The sequence below is a fragment of the Epinephelus fuscoguttatus genome, linkage group LG6 (assembly GCF_011397635.1).
Source record: "Epinephelus fuscoguttatus linkage group LG6, E.fuscoguttatus.final_Chr_v1".
NCBI classification, from domain to species: domain Eukaryota; kingdom Metazoa; phylum Chordata; class Actinopteri; order Perciformes; family Serranidae; genus Epinephelus; species Epinephelus fuscoguttatus.
The window spans coordinates 14,760,466-14,784,779 of NC_064757.1; the positions used below are offsets into that span (position 1 = coordinate 14,760,466).

Sequence of the window (24,314 nt, forward strand, 5' to 3'; positions counted from 1 at the left end):
TTTATTTGCAAGGACAAACTTGGATTCAGGCTTAAGGTTAAGGAATAAGGCTGGTAGTTTTCTGTATTTCTCCTATTATCATCATCAAATACCATTAAAAGAAACCCAAAGTATGATATTCCTTTGTGCCATAGACTACCATTATTGTTTAAAAACCATTAAAAACACATCAGTGAGCCACAGTGGGAGATATTTTACTTTATTACAATGAACAAGGGCACTGTAGTTAATTTTGAATCAAACCCATGTACACTTTCCTGCTGTTGTAAATGCTCACTGGAGCAAAATTGTGTTTGTTAATGTTAATCCACTGCAGGAAGTAGTCCCCAACAAATGCTCTACAGCTTCTTTGCAAATGACTTCATACATTGGTGCTCTATCCAGATGGAGGGCAGGCAACTGGAGGCAAAGACTACCAACATTACTCAAATGCCTATGATCTGCGCTGTTTACGGCAGTTCCAGGCCACTTTAAGTCCCGAAAATAAGAGGATGTAAAGGGGACAGGTAAAAAAAAGAAAAACAAAAATAACCCTCCGTCTACATTCGGGAGGAGTGGAGTCAGCAAACGACAGATATTAACATTACAACGTTGTGTTAGTTGGATGCAATTACGATGTGAGACCTCTGGGAATGGTCGACCTAGTGGGTAGAAAATAGTAGCGAAAGTTAGCTAACGTTACCTAGTAACATTAGCCTGACAATGGTGCATCTATGTACAAGGTTGAAATATAAAAGACAGTTATACTCAAGCACACAGAAACAAGATGGCAGTCGTTTCAGTCATGGACCCACAGTTATAGTCCACTAGATTCTAGCACGCTTTCCTTGGCTCGCAGTGTAACGTCAGTAATGTCAGCAGGTTGAGGTAATTTATAAGGATGATCATGTCCACAGAAAGTTGTGGGAAAAATCACTTTTCTTCATTTTGTATGGATCACACCCAACATGAGTTTCCAGTATCTGACAGTGCCTGCTGCCTGAAGGTTCATCCAATCGTTTTAGTCACTTCCTTCGATTTCCAATTCAGCATTCATGGATTTATCACTTCCTGCCCTCCATCTGAATTCCGTGCGTCATACAGTCATGTGATTGCAAACAAGCTTTAAAATCCCCCTTGAGTAAAGTTTGCTAAAAAACTACATTGCCCAGCTGTTTTAAGAAATTACTTAGTACTGTATTTTTTTAAAAGAATAAAAGAATATATTTGTGACCTATTTTTAAAAAGGATTCACATCTTCACATTGCCACAGACAGAGAAGGGAATTTATACAGTATTGAGAGATGGACTCCTTCACTGTAGGCTTTTATTTTTTCATTATGTTTCTTGACAAAAAGAACACTATAGAATAACGCCAGCTTAATTCTGCAAGGTTAGAATAAGGTCAAGACTGAGGTAAGGGGCTCAGCTCAATGTAGCCAATAAAGAGACCGTACAAGGCTAGTGAGACAGGTTACCTGTGTGTGTGTGAGTGTGTGTGTGTGTGTGTGTGAACATTTGTGTTTGTGTTCTTGTTCTCCCACCTCCCGCTGTGGTGCACTGGTCAGGTGGGAGATTGTGTTTACAAGACACAGATTTGGCACGAGGGTGTTGTTTATGAACGCAGTTGTCTTTGGTTCCCCGCGGCTCCATCTGTAAAAATTGGTCAGACCGGAATGTCAGGCTGACCTTGTCGGCTGCTCCTTCGTTCCTCTGCGACAGCATGTTTGTTGTGTTTAGTTGCTGTAAAACTACTGTGAACTGATTTAAAAATGAATTCAAAGGAAGCAACATAAATCAAGCAGCGAATAATCATTTGGAAATTGCGAATACAGGCCCGGCACATTAGGACCACAGGGAGCACAGCCAACCATTAGTGTGAGTTTGTTGGTCTCACATCATCAATTTAATTAAAAATCCATTTAAGATGGAGGCCTGGGGAAGGCTTTTTCTTTCCTTTCAGGGAAGTCAAGACATCAAGGCCAACGAAAATGAGTCTTGAGTTACCATGCTCCAAGAATGGATGTGAATACAATCATTATATCTCCTGTGCCACCACATCCCAGCAGGTGTGAACACATGTCTAAAACCGTAGCCCAAGGGGCTGGAGACGGTGGGTCTTTAATGGGCTGTTCTGCTGCTACCTGAAGAGGCTGAAGCCACCGACGACGGTCACAGAAAGAGAGTCGCAGTGGTGTTTTAATTACACAGGGCCCTCCATCAATCATGCCCCTTGTGGCTGACAGTTAAATCCCTCCTAGACCTGCACTGGCTCTCCTCGTCCTTCACAGTCCACAGGCTGAGCACAGCAGCTATGGTCCCAGCACACAGCACAAGCTGGCTGCACATGGACCCCGCTTCAGTCCCCTGCAGCCACCGATAGAGCCACAGAAGCAGGAAAATTACACAGGAGACAGCAGATCGCGCCCAGAAAAAAAAAACAAAAACACATTTGAGGACAGAGCAGAAACGGAGACGCAAGAGTGAACACAGGGTTTTACCTCTGTATATGGGCATGCATGTATAATGTATAAGCTACGAAGCTGATTTAAAAGTTAACCTGATGAAGTGTGGATTTAGTCTTCAAAAGGAGAATGGCAATGCAATACAACCTAATATTTTTAATAGGCTTAGAACAACCATAATCAGAAAAATATTAATTTAACATTTTTTTGAATACGCCTTTGTGCTGTTGCCATGAGATAAATGAGAGGATTGATACCACTCTCGTGTGTATGCAAAAAATGATGATGCTAGCACTAGCAGATAGTTAGCTTAGCTTATTTTAGCACACAGACACAAACCAGGCCCCCTTGGTGCAAATTTTTCCCAGTGGCCACTCACGGTACTGCAACAAAAAAAATCCTCTATGGCCTTGAAAGCATTTTCCCCATACACCACCATTGTAAAAGACACGTCCGTAAAACTAACCACAGGACACCTCGAACTGCAAACAAGGTCAATTATGATTCTTTCTATCATACATTTTAGAGCCATAGTGGTTTTATATATGTAAAACCTTCCCCAAGCTGAGAAAAGCTATTTAAAATCAGTGATGTCATCACAATGTAAAGTCTATGAGCTTGCAGGCAGGGTCAGTGAGAGAAACACTACTGCACATATTCAGTGAGCTGCATACCCTGGAAATAAACCCAGAAGCTAGAAAACTTTTTAGGCATATGCGCCAGGTGAGCAACTCAATTGGATTGAATAGGCGCCATCCTGATGTCCGGTATCTAGTTATTATTAAAATCTATGCTGGAAATGGGGAAACAGCTAGGCTGGCTCTTTGCAATGGTAACAAAATGCCAACCAGCCAAGCCCCCAAGAAGAGAGCTGGGCTTTAAAGCAAAGCATTAACATAGTGGTTAAAACTGTAACTACGCCGTCCTGGTCCATCACATGATGCCATGGGGCCCAAAAAAGACTTTTTTCTATAGACTTAAATTGTGAAAGAGTCGTCTGTAAATCAGCGGATACATTTTATGAGCATCACAATCCCCACAAAATGATTCGTTTTACTAACAAGATTTGATTCATTTGATCTGATTACATTTTTGAAAGTCTAGCAGAGCCGCACAATTAAAGGAGAACTATGGGCATAGTTCTCCTTTTATGGTCTAAAACAGTCCAAAAATATTAGTAAATACTAACAACTCTCTCCCAAATCCAAGAGCTAGAGTACTAGAACTGTAATTTGTGATGTCATTATGTATAAAGTCTGGAGCTGCTCCATGGACAATGAATTGGGAAAGCTTTTTTCGATGACACTGAGAGTGCCCAGGGGAATGTTCTTAAGTACATGGGTACATGTTCTGTTTCACAGCTGAAAACACTACAAAAGAATAAAGCTCATTTTGTAACGTTTGAATAATGAATTGAATAAACAAGATATGAAGTATTAGTAAAGGTTCATTTTGTTACCTTTGGACAGAGCCAGGTTAGCTGCTTTCCCTTGTTTCCAGTGTTTAAGCTAAGCTAAGCTAACCAGCAGCTAGCTGTAGCTCTATATTAGGCCTACTGTACAATAAAGTGATTGGTATCATCTAACTAACAGACCTATTTCTTAATTATCTTACAGCTCATCATGGCTTATCTTTTTTTATTTGGAATCTATTTGTTGTTTTTGTTGTTGTTGTTGTTGTTGTGGTGGTGTCCGGCCAGTGTCTTGGATCAGCATGCAGTGGATTAACAGCAGCACCGCAGAAGTAGAAAGAGAATCAGTACACAAGCTTCTTGAACTGATAAATAAAAGTAGCAACAGCCACTAAAGTTTCATACAGGTGTCTGGAGGGGTTTCATTCAGTGCTGACTGTTGACATAATCTAAATGGCATCCTCTAATTACACTCAAGGTAGTGCTACCATTTGCTTAAGTATCTCACCTCCCTTCTTTCGAGCTGATATCGTGAGTGTTGCTGATTAACAGTCTGATCCACGCTGCAACAACAGTTAACATAATGTGAACATTTCTCTGCTTGATGGAAAATAATAACACAAAAAACGCAATCAGCCAACACCACTGTGATGATAATAACATTCACTGAGCAAAATGCAATTTTTCAGCCGACTGCCTTTGTTTAGGAAGTTTTCAGAGATGATTATTATTTGTGCAATTATCTGAATAATAAAAGATCCATTTCCAAAAAGAAAACATTTCCCACCTTGCCTGTAATTATCTTTTTGTATCCAAACTCTCCCCGAGAGATGGAGAACACATTTCATCCCAGTTTGTCCATCAGTATGCTTTTCCTGGAGGCTATGGGGCAGAGGTTAACGAGACCTTAATTGGCATTTTCTTCAAAGCTTACAAAACTTTAAACTGGGGAGTGGTAGTAGGAAATGTCACATTACCATGTTGTCCAGCGTTCTAGTTTAAAAGCGCCTTCTGGCTGTCATGTTAGGGTACTGAGTTCTAATGGATGAGATGAGGGTATTAATGGCTGCTGCCTTCCTCCACCGGCCAGCACTAAAGGGGAGCAGCTTGTGTTGCGGCCTGTGTGTAAATTACATCTCATAAAATCCTCTTAACAAAGATGAATGTGTAATTGGCTCCCCTTCCTGAACCACAATCCTCAGCTGACCTCAGAGTTTAAGAAATGAATGGCCTTGTGATGCTGCGGTCAATAAAAGCTGATACACGCTCTTCACATTGTTGTGTATTTCTTAAATGTTATGAAAATACAATATACAGAGCAACAATACAATGCTTTGGAGACTGTTCGGTATATACATAACAGGTCTTCTGCCGTGTTAAAGAGGATGAGAATGAACCGGAAAGTTGTGCCTTTTTTTTTTTTTTTTTTTTTTCCCCATCGACATGCAGAAATTTCTTGTTGCTTGCTTTGGCCTTTCCAGAACTCTTCCACAGAATAAGGATCTGGCGAAAGAAATTAATATCCAAAATGTTACAAAACTTCCAAAACCATTTAATTTGCACACACATTCGGGACATCTATCTAGTCAGGTTACTGTTGGTTTTAAAATCTACATGTTGTCTGAATATTACAGGTTGTAGTTGCTGCAGATCAGTCCTGGGATCATTCTATCTAAACCCTGTAGTAATAAAATGATGATAAAAAGGTAATCATCTGATAAACAAATGAAAAAAAGGACCAACTGACGTCCTCATTTATTGACATATTTATCCACTTGTGGAATCATGATAATCCTCTTTAATTTAATGACCCTTTGGCAGTTTGGGGTGAAGTCAATTTCTGGGTCCGGTTTCTGTCCAGACCCATTTTCCTCTGAAAGGCATAAGGGTGAGTTTGTTACAAGTGCACACAGTACATTATGCCACCTCTTTTAAAGCACTGTCATTTAACCTTTCCATGTAATTGCGCAACTCCTTGGAGTCTCCCAGCTCCACGTCTTGGCACACCCACTTAATGTCCTGGCTGTGGCTTCCAGTCAGTGTGTTAACTGTGGGGTAGCTACTGTCTGAGGGGATGGTGGTGAACGTGGTGAACTTGACTCTCTTCCTCTTGGTGGTGGGTGAGTCCCCTTTGCTGTCCTTGGCTATGCACCCTGAGTCTGCCGCCCGGTGGACTTGGCCCTGCACATTCTTCTGGGCCGAACCTCCGTTCAGCAAGTGGCTGCCCTCCTCGAGCCCACTGCTGGAGTCCATCATGGAAGTCTGTTCCTCCTGCTGGGGCGACAGGCTGATTTGGCTCTCTAGCAGCTCTGCCTCATTCCCCAGCCACACCCAATCATGAGCGTGATTCATGCTCTCCTGGCCCTCGATTGAGAGCTCCTTGTGACGGTATTTCAGAGTATAGGAGATGCAGTTGATGAGGAATACAAGGATGGCGAGGCAGAAGACGCCCAGCAGGGCGTACATGCCGATCTCCAGGTCTGTGAGCCCACGAGCTGTCTGAATGAGGTCATCGTCTATATTGCGGCCACGGGGGAGGTCCACTTGTGCAGGAAAGTCAGCAAAGTCAATCGGCATGTTCTGGCTACCATCGTCTGAAAGTTTATCCCCATTGGGTCTGCGCATTATTGCGCTTCTAGTGGTGGTGGCTCTCCTCAACACCCCATCCTCCATGTCAGAGATGGAGCTGCCGTAGTAGTGGGTGTCAGGGCCGGTCCTATCCTGAGATGGGGAGAGCCTGCCTCTGTTCTCCATATCGTCTCCATCGGGGCCATAGTCGCTGCTACCTCCCCTTGAGCTGTCACTGTGACCAAACTTCACCCTGACGTTGCAGTTCCCCGCTGCCAGGATACTGCGGCGCTTGAACTTCTGGCAGACCTCGCAGACAGTCATTTCCACCCTGACCAGCAGGCCTTGGCCCTCCGCCTCTGTCACGATGACAGGCCATTTCCATGAAGGGTTCTGCTGCACTGTCACTATCTCCTCATCTAGGGAGGTGGCCGTCAGGACAAAGAAGTCAGGATTATACAGGTCTAGAGGAGCCACGGAGCCATCGCTGAACTGGAGCCAGGCGCTGATCAAGGCCTCCTGTGAGAACACACACACACACACACACACACAAACAACAATATGCAAAGAGAGAGAGAGTGAGAGCAAAGGAGAAAGAGCAGTCAGTGACACACAGACATGTTGTGCTTTTGTAGAACAAATACATGGAAACAATGAAACACACTGCAACTAGCCTTATTTCATCAAGGCAAACTGCAACAGATCAAATTGTTTTCAATATATTAGCACTGAAACTATTTTGAAATTGCAAAGGCTCTTTGTCAGATAGTTAGAGCATCAACTAGATGTTGTTCAGGTATTGTGTAATATCCTATTGCTTGTTGCCCCTGGCTTTTACTCTCAGGAGTGTAATGACTTGGTAAAAATGAGAACCTAATTATTTGCATTTAATGTTCCTTTTATCAATGCATTCATAGACTCACAATAACCATGGAGCATTATAATTGCGGGAGACATTTTAGGTCCAATACAAGCTCACTTAGTTGCATAGTTGTGCTATCACAGCGGCTATTCTTTCTAAACCGAAGAGGGATGCAGATTGGAAGACAGACGGAAAGATCAAACAGTTACATTAAACATTGTACATGCGAGTGAGGATTTGCCATACATAGGCATCTTAAGGCCTTCCCCTACTGCAGTTTCATTATTTGCCTGTTAATGTTGCCGAAGGACAAATCCCCAAAGGCGGATCCCCACAGTGGTCTGTCAATGCTCCCTAATTACTGACACCAGAGGACTTACAGTGCAGCGCTGCCTGCTTATCTTCACAGTGTGCACGTGGAGATAGGGTAGATAAATGGCCTTCCTATCCTTCCTTAGTTGGAGGAGGAGGAGGAAGAGGAGGAGGAGGAGGAGGAGGAGGAGGAGGGGGAGGGAGTAGAGTGTAAAGGATCAGTTCAGAGAACTTGTGCGAGGGCATGATGGGCAGATCAAAGGGGCCACAATGAGAGTAGCCAGGGCAAATGAGAAAGGGAAGCAAACAGAACGGCCAAGTTTGGGCTGTAAGTCATATTTTGGTACAGACGCTGTGGTGTTGCTTTGCATGCTCTGAGATTAAGCTCCCGTTTCTATTAGCTGCCCAAGGAAACACATTCTGTCACACTCTGGCTTTCAGGCCTTGGAGTTAAGAGGGTTAGGGATGGTGTGCAACAAAAAAACAGACGCGAGTACACAAGCACATGCGCACTCACACCTTTCTCTGATTGTAAAATTGCTCATTCAAGGACCCTGATAGTGTGAAATGGAATCTGGAAGTAAGTCTTTTGTTTTGAAAAGCACAGTAATCACGGCTGCAGAATGCACATTTTTTGGCTTCAGTAGATATATAAAAGTCTGTCTTTCATCAAATGGCTATTAAACCATTGAGGAAAAAATGAATGTGCAAAGAGATAATAATTACTGGTGTAAAACTAATTAGCATCATTCTCTGTCTTAATCAGACCTGGCTAAATTGTGTTTGCTAATAATTACTGGTCTTTGTTTTTAATCTAACAGATTAGAGGCTTTGTATTCAACCGTGCTGGCTAAGACAGACATGAGCTATTAAGCAAAGCTCAATTCACGTCTTATTTTTATTTCAAATTGCACTTCAGCTCTGTTATATATAGAGTTGCAACAATTAATGTCATTATTCATATCTCCTCGCTTGTTCTATTTGATTAACACCTCAGAACCTATAGATATTCAGTTTGCTACAAATATGACAAAGCAAAGCAGCAAATAATCACATCTGAGAAGCTGGAGCCGGCAAACGATTAGACTCTTGGCTTGAAAAATCACTTAATCGATTAATGGATCATCAGAATAGCTGCTGATTAAATTATGTTGATGTATTACTTGATAAATCAACCAAGCGCTGCAGCCCTACTTGTATAATTTATGTAGAGTATCCCGACCTGTTTGGGGCTTTGCAGAATCTCCTGTGTGGTCGTGGTAGCCAGGATGGCTCTGTTGCTTCCTGGACTGAGCTGCAGGCTCATGGAGAGGCCCGTCACCAGCTGGACCCCCAACTCTGTGATGGTCACTTTGTCATCCACCACTGTGATAGTCTTCTCTGCCAGGATTGAGTCTGACAAAGGAGACAACACCTGGGAGGGGCAGAAGACAGCAAATAAAAAAAAGACATTTTAAAGGAGATATATTTGACATTAAGAGCATATCTTTGAGAACGTTTACATGGACACGAATAACCCGTTTATGAGGCTTATCCCGATTATGGTCACATTTGAGATATGCTGTTTACATGAGCACAGAAAAATTGGGCTATTCATATTCCCCATATACATTATCAACATTAGTAACTGATAAAAAACGCTTAGTGAGACAGAAAATATTAAACACTGCACTACATTTTTTATTACTTGATAATGGCTGAATTCTTCTCTGCTTAGATGGCCAACAGCTGTCTGCTCTAGCACCAACCATCACCGTCTCTTTCAACCACATACACAAATTATGTAATGAGCTAACATTATTTCTGAGAGGAGCTATGCTTATGCTATCACACTGTCCTCTACACTAGTGTCAGCCTGTCACTGTCACTACCACTGCATAAAAAAGGGAAGCAGTGGATGAAGAAAAGCAGCCTCTTTCATTGCCATAAGACAATACTGCTTAAGCTGCTGTCATTGTTTCTTTTACATCACTTGGCTAAAGCTGTGACTGTGCAGGTAGTCAGCGGCACCCAGTAACTGGGACAAGGTGTCTACATGCAACAGTGTCCCAGTTTCTTTCAGGGTACTCCAGGTAGCATATTCAGCTTTCTCATATACATGATAAGGTCTTCTCAAGGTTTTTGAAAATGAGATATGGTGTTTACATGCCCAAATACATAAACACAACGCTCCAAAACCCCAATCATAAACAGGTTATTCATGTCCATGTAACACACTCAGATTCAGAGTCTGAGCAGGGATTGTCTGCACACGGCTCTCAACATGGAGGTGGCTAAGTTGGTTAGCACCTGGCGCTAACAGCATGAACAGTGGTAATGTAGGGGGGAACTGAAGGGTGGGCACTACACTTTAAGGACAATGCTGTTTCTACCACAACAACAAACAGAGAAGCTCGGATTACAACACAAAAGTAGCGTGACTTTATCATCAGCCATTACTCCACTATATCTTTACATGGCAAATATTTGTTTGCTGCTGTATTTATGCTTTGAATGTACAGAACCTTTAAAAGGAGAAGTTAAAGAGTTTGATTTTCTTCCACAACATTCCCCTCAAATACATGATTGTCAAGTAATAACTTGTGACATTCTGGTACGATCAATTAAAGCCATGCTACTCTACAATAGTGACTCAACCCATTGTATTGCCTGCTCATGAAAGCCTTTTCATTTCCTGCTCTCAACACCCAGGGTTGGGAAGGTCTTTCCCAGGAGAAATCAGCAGCGAGAGCAAACATAACTGAACAGAGAAAAAAAACTACCTATAGAAACTTCATCAAGAGGACATCCGGAAGCAGAAATATATCAACGCTGGTCACACGACTTGATTGACAAGGGATTCCTGTCAGGTGGAATGCAAAAGCATCACATCAATGAGCACTTAGCAGAGGAGATGTCAAAGACACGAAAAAAAGCGGATTAAGACGAGTTATAGGTGATTTAAGAAAAGTGTTTCATCTAACATAAAAGGCACAGGAGCCCCTGCGCAATATGCAAAACCTACTTTTTATTTTATCTCTTTACTCAGGCTGTGTAGATCAAACAACAACTGGAACTTGGCTGCCACCCAGCCCCAGTACCTCCTGTAGGTAAGAATCCATTCCCTTTGATTAATACTAGTAATCCAGTGGAAAGGCACACTTTAACCCCAATTCAGAAGCAGGAAGTCTAACTGTATTTATGATGAATGCCATGTGTGGCATGTGGGACTTTCTCTGCCTGCATATCTTTATAAACTTCTCCTCGTGCATCAGTCTGTGTGGTGCGTGGCACAGCTGTCAGACCTTTGCGTCATGTTTTCCGGTTCGTGCTTGTTTTGTGAGTGCGCGGATGTTTTCACGAAGTTGAAGACACGTCTGCACACAGACAGACGGATGAGTCCTCGACACCAGGGAGCAGATCCCACTCACACTGATGCCATTAGGAGGCTGATATTCATCCAGTTAGCCTGAACAGCATGACAAACCAAAGGGCCGAGGGGGAGGACCCACTCACTGCTGAGAGCCCGCAGAACAGGCCGTGACACACCAGTAAGCACCTGTCTGCACTAGACAAAAGGATGTACCAGTGGCATCTGTTATTGTCACTGGAATAAACCATATGTTCAAATTCCTACAGTTTATTATTCTAACATGTACTTGTGTTCACAGCATGCAAATACATATGGTGGATATATTTTTTTAATTTAATAAATCAAATACTTTTAATGTTTCCAATTTGGTGATACTTTATCAGCGATTAAATCATTACCATATTAATTTTTAGACATCAGAATAATTGCCACATTATATTCTGTAATTACTAAAGCAGATCTTTGCCCGGATCATCAACAGGATCCAGTGCCCTCTGCACTGCATTTTACATCATGAGATTTTGGAAGAAATCTGTACAATGACTTGATGTCACAAGATCAGACGCAGATGGAACCTTTAAGAGGTTCACACAATGGCAGATGGTTGAATAACTGAATTTATATTCACTGTCAGCAAGAGCTGCTTCTGGATTGTCCTCTTTCTTTTTTTCAAATCGTTGCTGGGGAGAAGGACAAGTGGCTAGACCTTCGTTGAGATCGGACACAACAGGATTCATGGGAAATATGGTCTTAATGTGGGAAGCACTAGCACAAGTGGGATGTTAAAATTGCTAGGGCACCCTAGCAGCTGAACCATTAACAATAGTGCAAGCCTGAGACGAAGGCTACCAATTATGATCTTTTTTTAGAGACTTTCAAATTTAGAGGACACTGCTGAGCTAAATAATAGTTCAGGTTTGTTACAATTTTGGTCTTATTTTTGCAGTTTTAGCCATCATTTCTATCAATTATGACAACATTCAAGTAAACGCTCATATGGAAATATAATATATGACATATCTGCCACTCCATCAAGACTGATGTATGCTTAGATATTATTTTTTAAATTAACTTTTGACATACATGTGTGATTCACTCATTCATTCATTATCAGTAACTGCGTATTCTCTTCAGGGTCACAGAGGGACATTCGGTGAGAGGTGGGGTACATTCTAGACAGGTCACCAGACTATCACAGAGCTGACATATAGTGAAAGACAACCATTCATGCTTATATTCGCACCTACGGGCAATTTAAAGTCATGAGTTAACCTAACCTGTATGTCCTTGGGCTGTGGGAGGAAGCCAGAGAAAATACAAACACTATACATAACATATATATGTCTGCAAAATAAGCATTTGTTATATATGCACATACATTAAATAAGCTATATAAGTAAGTGATAAGTGTAAGTCACTAAGTGTATGGAACATGTACACATTACGTTTCTTATAAATGGAATTTATATATGTGTTTAATTTGTATATTATATATTTATAGGAATACCGATATGTTATATGTATGACATATGTGGCAATAAAAGTCATATATGGCAATAAAAGTCATATGCATACATAAACATACACAACTGTATGGATTAGATATAAATCTATATAAGAAGTTCTGATTTCTAATAGGTTTCATATATACTTTGTACATATATGTACATGTATAGGCATAGTATGCATGTACAGTTTAAGTAATAACAGTACGTTTTGGCTAACCTGAAGACTTGTTTAAAACCTCTTTGAACGACCGACTGTCATGTCAGCTTCATTTTAGCTATGTTGCCGCATTTCTAGATCTGGGCAAATAACTTGGTGAACACAATTTATTATTATCAATAGGAATGATGTCCAAAACTATCAAAAAAAGACCCTAGCTTTAATAAACTGGAGGAACTCTTAAAGCCACAGTGTATAGGAATTTCTCCCATCTAACGCTGAAATCATATATTGTTTTCAAACAGATGGCGCACTCTAGCGCTTCACTGTTTCAAACACATATTGCAACAACTGTATCCGCTGTGTACCAAAAAGCTATTATAACATTGATGAAACCATGTCACCCGATACTACATGGAGTATTCATTCAGGCTCCTACACAGACACACGCAACGCGAGTTGACAAACCCCCTCCTCACCATGCTGGCTGTGTTTACAACGTAGGACTGTTGGGGCGGATGTAAATTGAAACAAACCAATCACATCTTGTCCTTTGACAACTTACAAGTGGCTCAACCTCACACACCTCATCCCTCTCCTCGCATTACTGCACCGCTAACAGCTGTTAGTGGCCAGCAGCACTACTGCCGCATAACAAAGTCCCACTCTTTGAGCATAATGCAGGATCATGTATTATGCAGCATCACAAGAGACGGAATCCTCGTCGCCAAGAAAGTGCAAAAGGGAATAAAAAAGGCAGTGTGACCGGCGAATTAAAAAAAACAAGGGTCAGCATTGGGGTTGCCTTTCCCAGGTGGAGAGAGCTGCTGAAGGAGAAAGGTAATACAATCACGGGCCAGCGCTAACAGCGGCTAACAGCAGCTAACAGCTAACAACGGCGCAGGGATGCGAGGAGAGGGATGAGGCTGTCAGCGACTGGCCGCTAACAGCGGCTAACAGCCAACAGCGGCGCTGGCCTGTGATTGCATTACCATTCTCCCTCAGCAGCTCTCTCTACCTGGGAAAGGCTACCCCGATGTGGGCCTTCGTTTTTTTAATTCGCCGGTCACGCTGCCTTTTCTATTCCCTTTTGCGCTTTCTTGGCGACGAGGATTCCGTCTCCCATGATGCTACATATGCATGATCCTGCATTATGCTCAAAGAGTGGGACTTTGTTTCAAATTTGCCAGGTAGCGAAGCGCCTCTTGCTCCTCTCCTTCAGCTCCTCAGTCACGCAGTGCTGGCCTGGCTCTCAACAAAAACGCCGAAGGTGGTGCTGTATGTCCCTTGCTGGCGGGTGTATTCTCAAGATGGCGAAACGTAATGGAACCCCACAGACGACTTACCCGCACAATGTACAAACAAATCCGAAATTCTCCTTTTACGAGAATAAGTCAGATTATTGGTGGAGGTAATAGTACACCAGTGATGACATATTTATGAATGCAGGCATCAATTTTTGCCAATAAACAACTGAAAATGTTACACAATGTCCCTTTAATGTAGTTACCCTCTCGAGCTAACACATGGCCTACCTGGATAGTGGTCATCCCCATGTCCAGTCCCACCAGTATCCTTCTGTCCAATAGCTGTGCAATCTGGGAGTCCTCCACCTTCAGGAAGTCCCAGACCAGCTCTGTGATATCCACCTGCCAATCAGTGCCCAGCATGAAGCTGGTCTGGCCTCGGGGATCAGCTGACTCTGCTACAAAATGGGTCAGGACTCTGACCATGGCGTGCTGGTATTGCAGGGTGCAGCTCCGTCCTCGTCTGTCCTCATCATCCTCGTCCTCACTGTCCCGTGTGGACCTAGCAACAAGTAAGAAAAAAATAAAAAGTTACATTACAGTAATTACAGTAATTGTTGGATGGATTGGAAACAGTCATGGTGCCCAGAGGATGACTCCTAATAATGCTGTTGATCCCAACTTTTCCTTTAGCACCACCACTAGTTCAATATTTGTAGGTTTTAGTGAAATTATTCAACATCCACTTGATGGATCGCCATGAAACTTGGTGCAGATATTCACGTCCCTCTCAGGGTGAGCTAATGATTTTTCATCTAGTGCCGTCATCAGGTCAAAATGTTGAACTGCAAAACTACTGATATTCACCTCAGCTTTAGTTGTACTTTGTATTAAGTGCTAATTAGGAAAGTTCAGCATGCTAACACTCTAAACTGAGATGGTGAACATGGTAAACATTACATCCGCTTCAAATTTGCTTGTAAACATCATCACTCTGAGCATGTTAGCATGCTAACGTTATCACTTTGAGCCATGGATGTATGACGAAAACTGGATACAGCGCTGGAGGCGAGGCCCTGTTCAATCCTATGAAAGTTGCTCAGTGGCACATAAGGCCAAAATGGTTCAACTGCTGCATACTACTTAGATGATTGACATTGCTTTTTCACTGTGTGGCCCACAGAGCAGGCGCACTAGATTTCCGGCGGCTGAGCTGGCTACACTTCAAGTTTAATGCTCCTGTAACCTGAATGGGGATAAAATGATTCCGTTTTAAAGCTCTAACAGACTTTCCAATTGTAATCAGACTAAATGGATCAAAATCTCTATGGTAAAACAAGTTAGTTCGCAGGGGTTATAATGCTCCAAAAATGTATCTACTTATGTACAGAGATCTCTTCCTCCATATTAAGTCAATGGAATAATTATTTTTGGGCCACAGGTTATCCCGTGACGGATGCAATTACACTGTTTGGCCCCTACTAAAGTGGCTTCAAAGCTTAGTGCACTACCTGGGGGCTTGCTTTGAGCATGTTAGCATCCTGGTATTAGCATAGAGCCATTAATATAGGCTGTAGACTCTTAGTCTTGTTCATTATGAATGCTATTTCAATTAAAACACTGCAGAAAGTTCACATGTCAAGCTATATAACATTCTGTAACGTAATTGTAGGCACTTGGCGGTTATTTCTGTGTTACAGTCCAAAAAAGGCAGGATCTCAAATAACTGTGCCATATGCACACACTGTATTTGCTAAATAAATACTTGATAGATGAGAAGAGAAAATATCAGCTCTGCATTGATGTGTGGTTTGTGGTATTTTCAGCAGCATTTAACTTTAACTGATCTCTGTCAAACGTTCACACACACACACACACACACACACACACACACACACACACACACACAGAGCAGTGTAACTCATACAGGGATGTTTACCCGACAAAGATCAAGTAATGATGCAATGTTGTTGATTAAACCTCTAAGAGAGGATCAATCCAGCGTATGGCTATCATTTCTCTTTTTCAGTGTCTCTCCCTCAACATTCCAGAGCACCTGGTCTGGGTTGTGAATGTGCATACACCTCCTTACTGCTTTACTTAATAGCCTCCCTCATTGCTCTGTTGCTAGCAAATCTAATTTTATTACTTTAGGCAACAAATCAGCCAACAGAGGCTCAGCTCTTTCTCACCAGGAAAATTGCTTTCAGTATGACAAACTGGGTTTAAATGGTTACAACATAGCTGCGATATCATTAGATTTTGCTCATAACTGTTGTTTTTTTTTTTATTTTGCTTCAACAAACAACAGATGAAGCACCATAAGATATTGAGAGAGCAATGTTTGAACGGTTGATCTGGGAGAATAAATGCTGTTACAGCTCTTCAGTCTTACACTGGGGCACAGTTGGGACACTTTAAAACAGAAAAGTGCTTTGTCAGCAAAACTACTAATCATATACTGCACTGTAGGCTCACACCCGCCTTTCTGTCTAATAATTGCCATTTGTTCCACTGTCTCTCTCTCTCTCTCTCTCTCTCTCTGTCTCTCTCACACGCACTAGCAAAGGTTGCGATCACGATAAAGGGTAGAGGAAAATAAATTAATCTCTTAAACTGTTTTTCTTGAGATTATCCGCTCTGCTTGTCTCTTTTCTGTCTGAATCCCGTGAGAAATCTGACGGCATGCGAAGCTGTGGGAATAAAGATGTTAGCTGCACGCTCCAGAGAAAAGCTGTGAGTACAGTGAGATTTGGAGTTAAGGGCTTTAAACCTTCGCTGGCAGGGCCGATTTCACATGCAACTTAATGACAGATGTTCTACTGTGGGTATTGTAGGAACACTGAAAGAAAACCTTTAGTGATCCATGCATTTTTGATAAAAGCCTGAATTTTGACTGAACTGTGGTGTCCAAATAAAAAACCTATTGTTTTTATATTCTCTATTGTAATTCTTGCAACCTTAAAGACCCTTAATATCATATCAAAATATTCATAATTGAAACTTTCAGCAGAGGGACAAGATTTTGGCATTGGAAGCATTTGGTTTCTGTTTGTAGTTCCAGTAGGAGGTAGACTGAATCACAATGTTCATTGATGATAACTTCCATTGATGATAACCCAACCCGGTGCAGGTACCTGCAAAAAGCTGTGTAACAGGTTAAAAATATGTACATAAATATATAAATTCACAGGTTTGGGCATGGGTGAAATTGTACTACAGGAAACTGAAGCCGTTATCTCAAAGTCACCAGACTACATTGACAAAAACAGTCATTTTAACACATGGAAGTTGCTGGTCTACTGCTGCCTTGATCAGTTGGTATGTAAGGTAAAGCAGTGAACATATTTCAGATAAAGCGTACACTTAAACTGATTGTTAATTGTTTTTAAGTGGGTCTTTTTAGGTGGCTGAAATGTATTTTGATGCAGCCCCCATTCACAGCAGTACATTGATAAACCAAATCTACCTGAATCAGAAAAGCAACACAGTACATAACATAAGCACAGCAGAAATGTCAGATAGGTCAGACCACTGTGTTTAACAATATATCGTTAAATGTGACAGTAATGGCTAAAAAAGGTGACAGAAACAAGTTGATGATTTCAGATATCTCCGCAATTTAGAAGGATTGCCAGTTGTCTACCCCAAAGTGTTGGCGTGACGTCACAGGGATTCGTTCTATCAACCAATTACGTTTAAGCGGCAGACAAACCGTCCATGTGGAGAGGTGAAATGCATTGGCCGAAATGCAATCTCGCAACCCATCAGCTATCATCTGATGGCGAGTCAGCTTTTTAATAGCTTTTTAAAAATATATCTGCATTCATGTGCCCATATCTGTTTATAAAGACTAGTCGATATCTTGGTCGGGTATCTGCTGGCTACACTGGATCTCTCAAAATATTGGCTGTTGTTCCCAGAGGCTTACCTTTGTCAGACCAAAAGCTGATGGAGTGAGAAAAACAGGAATCTCAAATGTCAAATAACCAAAACCTGCAGAAAATAGTGTGCCCATGTCGAATCTCATGACTAATAGTAATAAGTTGATTGAGAAATTAGTTCTCAGAGCTGTTATTGCTAGCATGGCCAAGCTGCCCTGGGACCAGGGTTGCTGGAGTATCTGATATCCATGGTCCAGTTTGGAACTGAAAGATATCATGAATAAGGACACTGTCAGATTCACTGTAGTTTTGGGAGCACACAACACGAAGTGGGAATAAATGGATATCAGTCTTGTGTCCTCACTCCAAGTCTTATCTCTGTACCATACCAGACTTGGATGGATGTCTGCAGATCAGTTTGTAGATCTGCTGTTTGTCCTGCACCTCACTGCAAACATGTCTGTGATTTGTATTCACACTTCCAAGTTACATTTTTAACACTATTTTAAAACCGCTTGTCGCATTAGATTAAAATAGCAGATCGGATGTGCCTAAGCGGACACTACATGACACATTAGATGCATATTCATGAATGCTAACTCATCCACTTCTGATTTTTATGTCATCTTTCACACAGAAGTGGAACACAGCATCAACATCCCAGACGAGGACAGGGTTATTCTAGTGCTTCTGGTCAGTAATATTCTTACACCTACCAAATGCTTGGAGCTCCCTTCCCTGGGTTACCTTACTCCACAATGGCTAATTAAAGGCCAACCTTCAAATTCACATATAAACAAAAGAACTACCTTCTGCATAAAGCAAAGCATTTTCTCAGATATATTTCTCATTCCAACTGACTAACAAGGTTTGTGATTCATGCTCTTGTGATCAAACATTCGTTTTGCGTTTGAATTTATCTTTTAAATTTCTGTTCTCCTTTCATAAATTCCTGTTCTCTACTGTCTCTACACTCATTTACATTTTACATGCACAAGGAGAAAACCATCTGCCAATGATTTCAGTCACCATCTTCCAATTATTCCAACAGCAGTAATTGAAAGTTTCTCACCACTGACTGCTTTGGTTAAATCCTTTTGAATCATATTGTGAGTATTTTGAGCGTAAACATAATTTGTTATTTGACATTCACGGCCAATGACTTGACAAATGGCACTGATGTTACAGGAGTATGTGCTGACATATTGACTGAATCAGCGTTTAAACAGTATATTTATAAGGACATTTATACATGCAGGTATTAGTCAGATGTAATGGATTCAGGAGTAAACAAGCTGATAGTGAAGTCCAACCGTTTTAGCTGCGGTATAAATCTGATATGCCACTGCTTGTGCAGCCATCTCAAAATCTAATCTAAGGTTAATCTAATAAACAAATCACACTCAGCGCCGAGAACAACCTGCTTCACAAAGCAATTTTTCTTTCCGCTTCATTCACTTTCAGGCCCACTTCTGACTTCAGAGGAGATGCTGCATATTAATATGTGTGTGTGTGTGTGTGTGTGTGTGTGTGTGTGTGTGTGTGTGTGTCATGCTTATTTTTGTTGTGCCCCGTGGATCGTGTGCCTGTATTTGTTTTGGCATTTTGCTGCATTTTATTTTCTGCTACAATAACATGACGAAGGTCATTTGGACAGAAATAGGCAGTGCTGCTTCTATATGCAGCTCTTGCTGACAGTGCTTGATTGTTTTTTTCATTGTTTGGATCTTGTAGGGAATTCAAGCGCAAGTTTGTTTTACAGTAGAAAGAGAACAGCCAACTCAATATTGAAAGTTAACTGCAAGATATTTTTTAAACACTATAAAACAAGGGGGAAAGGAATCTTGATGTACATATCTTGAAAGACATGTTAAAGGAGTGGTGCTTGCCTGAGTGCTACGCCTACACTTAGGTTTGCTGTCTGCAAAGGCTTATCTTGTCCCTGTTTTGGCAGGGTTTAGGGAAGGAAGAGGTGAGTCATAAGGCAGTGCCAGTCAAAAACTGTGTGAAGAGTACTTTTGAAACTATCCAACTTACATGCCTGATGTCTCTTTATTTCTCATTTCTCTCCCCCCCTCCAATGTGGCCCCGACTTGCCAGTCTGGCTGATAGAGGAAGGCCCTGCCACTGTCGCTCAGCAGCTCACTTCCTTGTGGGCTTATGGACGGTGGACCGATGCCCGTTCTCACCAACAGGCATAGCGCTACTTTGCAAGGTCACGCCTGTTATCCCCTGATAAACAAAGACGGGTGAAAGACGGAGAGAAACAAAGCTCTTTGCTGCCCATCAGCAGTGGCGCCAGCGTCAACAATGACAACACAACTCGGCCTGTCCCCGCTGATAAAGGCGTACCAGCGCACAGCTGGGAGAGCAACATCCTCGACAAGCCATGGCATTAGTTGAATGCTGTACCTCTGTCAGTCAAAATAAGAGGGGAGCAGGGATAATTAGAGTAGCCACACTAGTGCGTGGGATGACTCCAAGTCCAACCTCAACGCTTTTCCAGGAGTAATTACTGCAGGTAGGCTGATAGCCGCTCCATCAATTGATGGATTTCAACAGTTGCAGAGAAGCAATGCACAGCAGCGTTGGCAGAGGTGCTGCTAGTGATGAGGCCCCTGGGGAGAGGTCTGACCTCCAGGCAGCTCTAATAATGTTCTGTTCTACTGACGACTAAGAGGCAAAATGGCAGGCCACCTTAAACCGGTCGTAATGACAAGCTGTATTGCACAGGTCAGCCATTTTGTTATCAGCCAAGAACTGTCAGCAGGACTGAAGTCAGGAGGAGACAGGTGGAGTGGTGTTCAGTCACACGTCTCATCATTATCTTATCTAAGGCTGCCATGATTGAAATCGAATACATCACTCGGGATAAAGGCTATTCGTTAAATGAAACCAGTGCTGCTGCAGAAGTGGACAAAGGGCTTTGATCTTGATCTTTATGTGATACCAACAGGAGAGTCTCGAAGCACTATTGTTGGAGAAAGAAAAAAAAAAAGTGTATTTATAAATGAAACTTGGATCGACTCAAATTAACATTTGCGGCATGACCCTAAAGCTGTTTCAATGGATAATTGGAAATTCTGCCTGAATTACACATTGCACGGCAGATGACACAAAAAACTGAAGAGAGAAAATGAGCCCTTGGCAGAATGTTGATTTTTATGCAAAGAGACAAAAAACAAGTAAATGTAAAGTAAAGACTGAGCCAACTAATAGTCCATCCAATTAACCAAACAAATACTTCCAATTAGTTTTATTTCTCTGGTTTAATCTGATCCTGAGAGATAGTGAATAAGATACAGGATACTTAATCAGAGTCTGTTAAAGGGGAAGACCTAAGAGACCAGAATGTCCTGTAACTGACAGTGTTGAGTGTTGCTATTAAAATAAACTAATAAAATTTCAGTTATAATATTACAGTCACCCTAAAACCAAATAAGTCATTACAACCTTACTTTTGTTGTCAACCCCCTTTTAATTTAAAATCCAACAATCAGTTTTTTGGATTCTCTTTTTGTCATTGGTATGCATGCATGTCACAAAACAAAGATGGAAACGCTTCCATTTAGTGGCTGGAAATATTCCTATTACTCTGGTTTCTTCAGGAGGAAAGATGATAAGAATGTCGTTGTGCCAGGTAGTGGTATTAAGACTCTTTCCACTCTGAAAAACACAACCTCAAACTGCCTGAAACACCTACTATAACCGACAACACAACAACGTGAAGCACCCCACCAAAGGTGAGCCCTCCTCCAGTGGCATAAGGTCCTTACCAAGGCCCCAGTGCATGCTAGTTACTAGTTATAAGGTGCCCGTACACTATTGGCAACTGTTTATGAAAAAAGCCAAAGGAATCTGATTTAGGGAGCTTTGCCACTTTTTTCCACTTTCATTTGTTTCTCTCTTGTCCCTTCTTACGGCCACTTTTATGGCCATAAGAAAGGCATGACAGCTCGCTGGACTTATAGATGTACTCGTCAGTCTTGACCGATTTTACGCCTAAACTACCTACTGTATCTTAATGTCTTGTCACATGATCAAATAGAGCAGGGGTGCCCAAATACTTCTCAGTGGAGGGCCAAAAATGAATCAGGGTGGAGGGTCACGGGCCAAAACTAGACATTCATGTTGCAGTGCATTTAATTAAATGACTATGATATAACTATGCAAAATAAACAGTCATACAAAGTAATTTAGAAAATGAATAACATTTCTGTTTATTGAAAGCAGAAAAATAATAAGTACCAGGCCTATGTCTCTAAAAACATGGGACACAACATGTCCCTACAAGACCAATATATTACAGTCTCCACTGTCTTGAACAATCATTTTCAAATAGGAATATAATTGAACAACAGCTTTAGCTTTTTAGTCTTTTCTTGTAAATCACTGAACTGTGTTTACATTAATTTCAGCTGAAACATTAACCATACAGAGCAGAACACGCTCCAAAGTGCCAGACATTTCACGCCTAGGCCTCCAATACATTCATCACTGCTGACGGGAGCTAAACAGCGCCACCCTACCCTCAATGTAACACATTGCTGATTTGTGGTCAGTAGAGGAAGTGCAACAATAAATAAATATTTAAAGAGATATTCCGACTACTGGCAGCGGGAAAATAATAATTATTTAATTATTGAAAATTTGAGCATGGGCCGCGGGCCAAAACTAATCGGTCCCCCAGCGGGCCCCAAATTGGGCAGCCCTGAAATAGAGACTTGACACTAGGCAACATTAACATAGAAATAACAGATTTTCAGATGGGTTTAAACACCTGAACTGTACTGTACAAATTGTGAAAATGAGCTATATGGCTTATGGAAATAAGGAACTCCAGACGGCACTCTGTCAGATGACTCCACTCACAAATATCTGCATGGGACTGAGCTCGAAATGTGACGATGCCGGTGTGTATTTCTAAAGTGCTGTCAATCACAAAGGGGTTCAGCGTTTTAGACGATTCCTCCAATCATCATGCATACATCAAGCCTCCTCTCCCACCTACTGCTCCATTAGGGCCCAGGGAAGCTGAGCCTCCCTGGAAGTGACGATTTTATTTTGTCGCATTTATGCAATGACCATCTTGCTTTGCTGCATGAAAAAAACCTGCTCAGTGCTGTCTCATAGGAATGCTTGGAGGGTCCGCGTCCACCGTGCTGACACGAGAATGTATGGCAGGGAGGTTGCATTTGAAAACTGGTGATAAACAGCTGACATTTGAACATCATAGTCATGATATTAAACGTATCCTAGCGCACGTTTAATGCAATGTAAACTCTTATTTTAACGAAATTTTAGGGGAAAATCAGCCACCCTTGTTGTCTCAGAGCAATCACCCCTGATATATACTATAACTATATACATATGTAAATATATATACAGTACAGGCCAAAAGTTTGGACACACCTTCTCATTCAATGCGTTTTCTTTATTTTCATGACTATTTACATTGTAGATTCTCACTGAAGGCATCAAAACTATGAATGAACACATGTGGAGTTATGTACTTAACAAAAAAAGGTGAAATAACTGAAAACATGTTTTATATTCTAGTTTCTTCAAAATAGCCACCCTTTGCTCTGATTACTGCTTTGCACACTCTTGGCATTCTCTCCATGAGCTTCAAGAGGTAGTCACCTGAAATGGTTTTCCAACAGTCTTGAAGGAGTTCCCAGAGGTGTTTAGCACTTGTTGGCCCCTTTGCCTTCACTCTGCGGTCCAGCTCACCCCAAACCATCTCGATTGGGTTCAGGTCCGGTGACTGTGGAGGCCAGGTCATCTGCCGCAGCACTCCATCACTCTCCTTCTTGGTCAAATAGCCCTTACACAGCCTGGAGGTGTGTTTGGGGTCATTGTCCTGTTGAAAAATAAATGATCGTCCAACTAAACGCAAACCGGATGGGATGGCATGTCGCTGCAGGATGCTGTGGTAGCCATGCTGGTTCAGTGTGCCTTCAATTTTGAATAAATCCCCAACAGTGTCACCAGCAAAACACCCCACACCATCACACCTCCTCCTCCATGCTTCACAGTGGGAACCAGGCATGTGGAATCCATCCGTTCACCTTTTCTGCGTCTCACAAAGACACGGCGGTTGGAACCAAAGATCTCAAATTTGGACTCATCAGACCAAAGCACAGATTTCCACTGGTCTAATGTCCATTCCTTGTGTTTCTTGGCCCAAACAAATCTCTTCTGCTTGTTGCCTCTCCTTAGCAGTGGTTTCCTAGCAGCTATTTGACCATGAAGGCCTGATTCGCGCAGTCTCCTCTTAACAGTTGTTCTAGAGATGGGTCTGCTGCTAGAACTCTGTGTGGCATTCATCTGGTCTCTGATCTGAGCAGCTGTTAACTTGCGATTTCTGAGGCTGGTGACTCGGATGAACTTATCCTCAGAAGCAGAGGTGACTCTTGGTCTTCCTTTCCTGGGTCGGTCCTCATGTGTGCCAGTTTCGTTGTAGCGCTTGATGGTTTTGCGACTCCACTTGGGGACACATTTAAAGTTTTGCAATTTTCTGGACTGACTGACCTTCATTTCTTAAAGTAATGATGGTCACTCGTTTT

General features: G+C 41.9%; 1 protein-coding gene across 3 annotated transcripts in view; it reads right to left on the reverse strand.

Annotated features, from left to right (window-relative positions):
- Positions 1-230: 230 nt before the first annotated feature.
- Positions 231-24,314, reverse strand: part of si:dkeyp-14d3.1 (transmembrane protein 132C) — a 191,350-nt gene continuing 167,266 nt past the window's right edge. For all 3 annotated transcript variants that reach the window (XM_049579349.1, XM_049579348.1, XM_049579350.1), the window contains 3 exons: positions 14,150-14,423; positions 8,820-9,011; positions 231-6,942 (listed from right to left, as the gene is read on the reverse strand). In XM_049579349.1, coding sequence (XP_049435306.1) covers positions 5,773-6,942; positions 8,820-9,011; positions 14,150-14,423 — 1,636 coding nt within the window. In that variant the 3' untranslated portion in view covers positions 231-5,772. The remainder of the gene's footprint in view (positions 6,943-8,819; positions 9,012-14,149; positions 14,424-24,314) is intronic.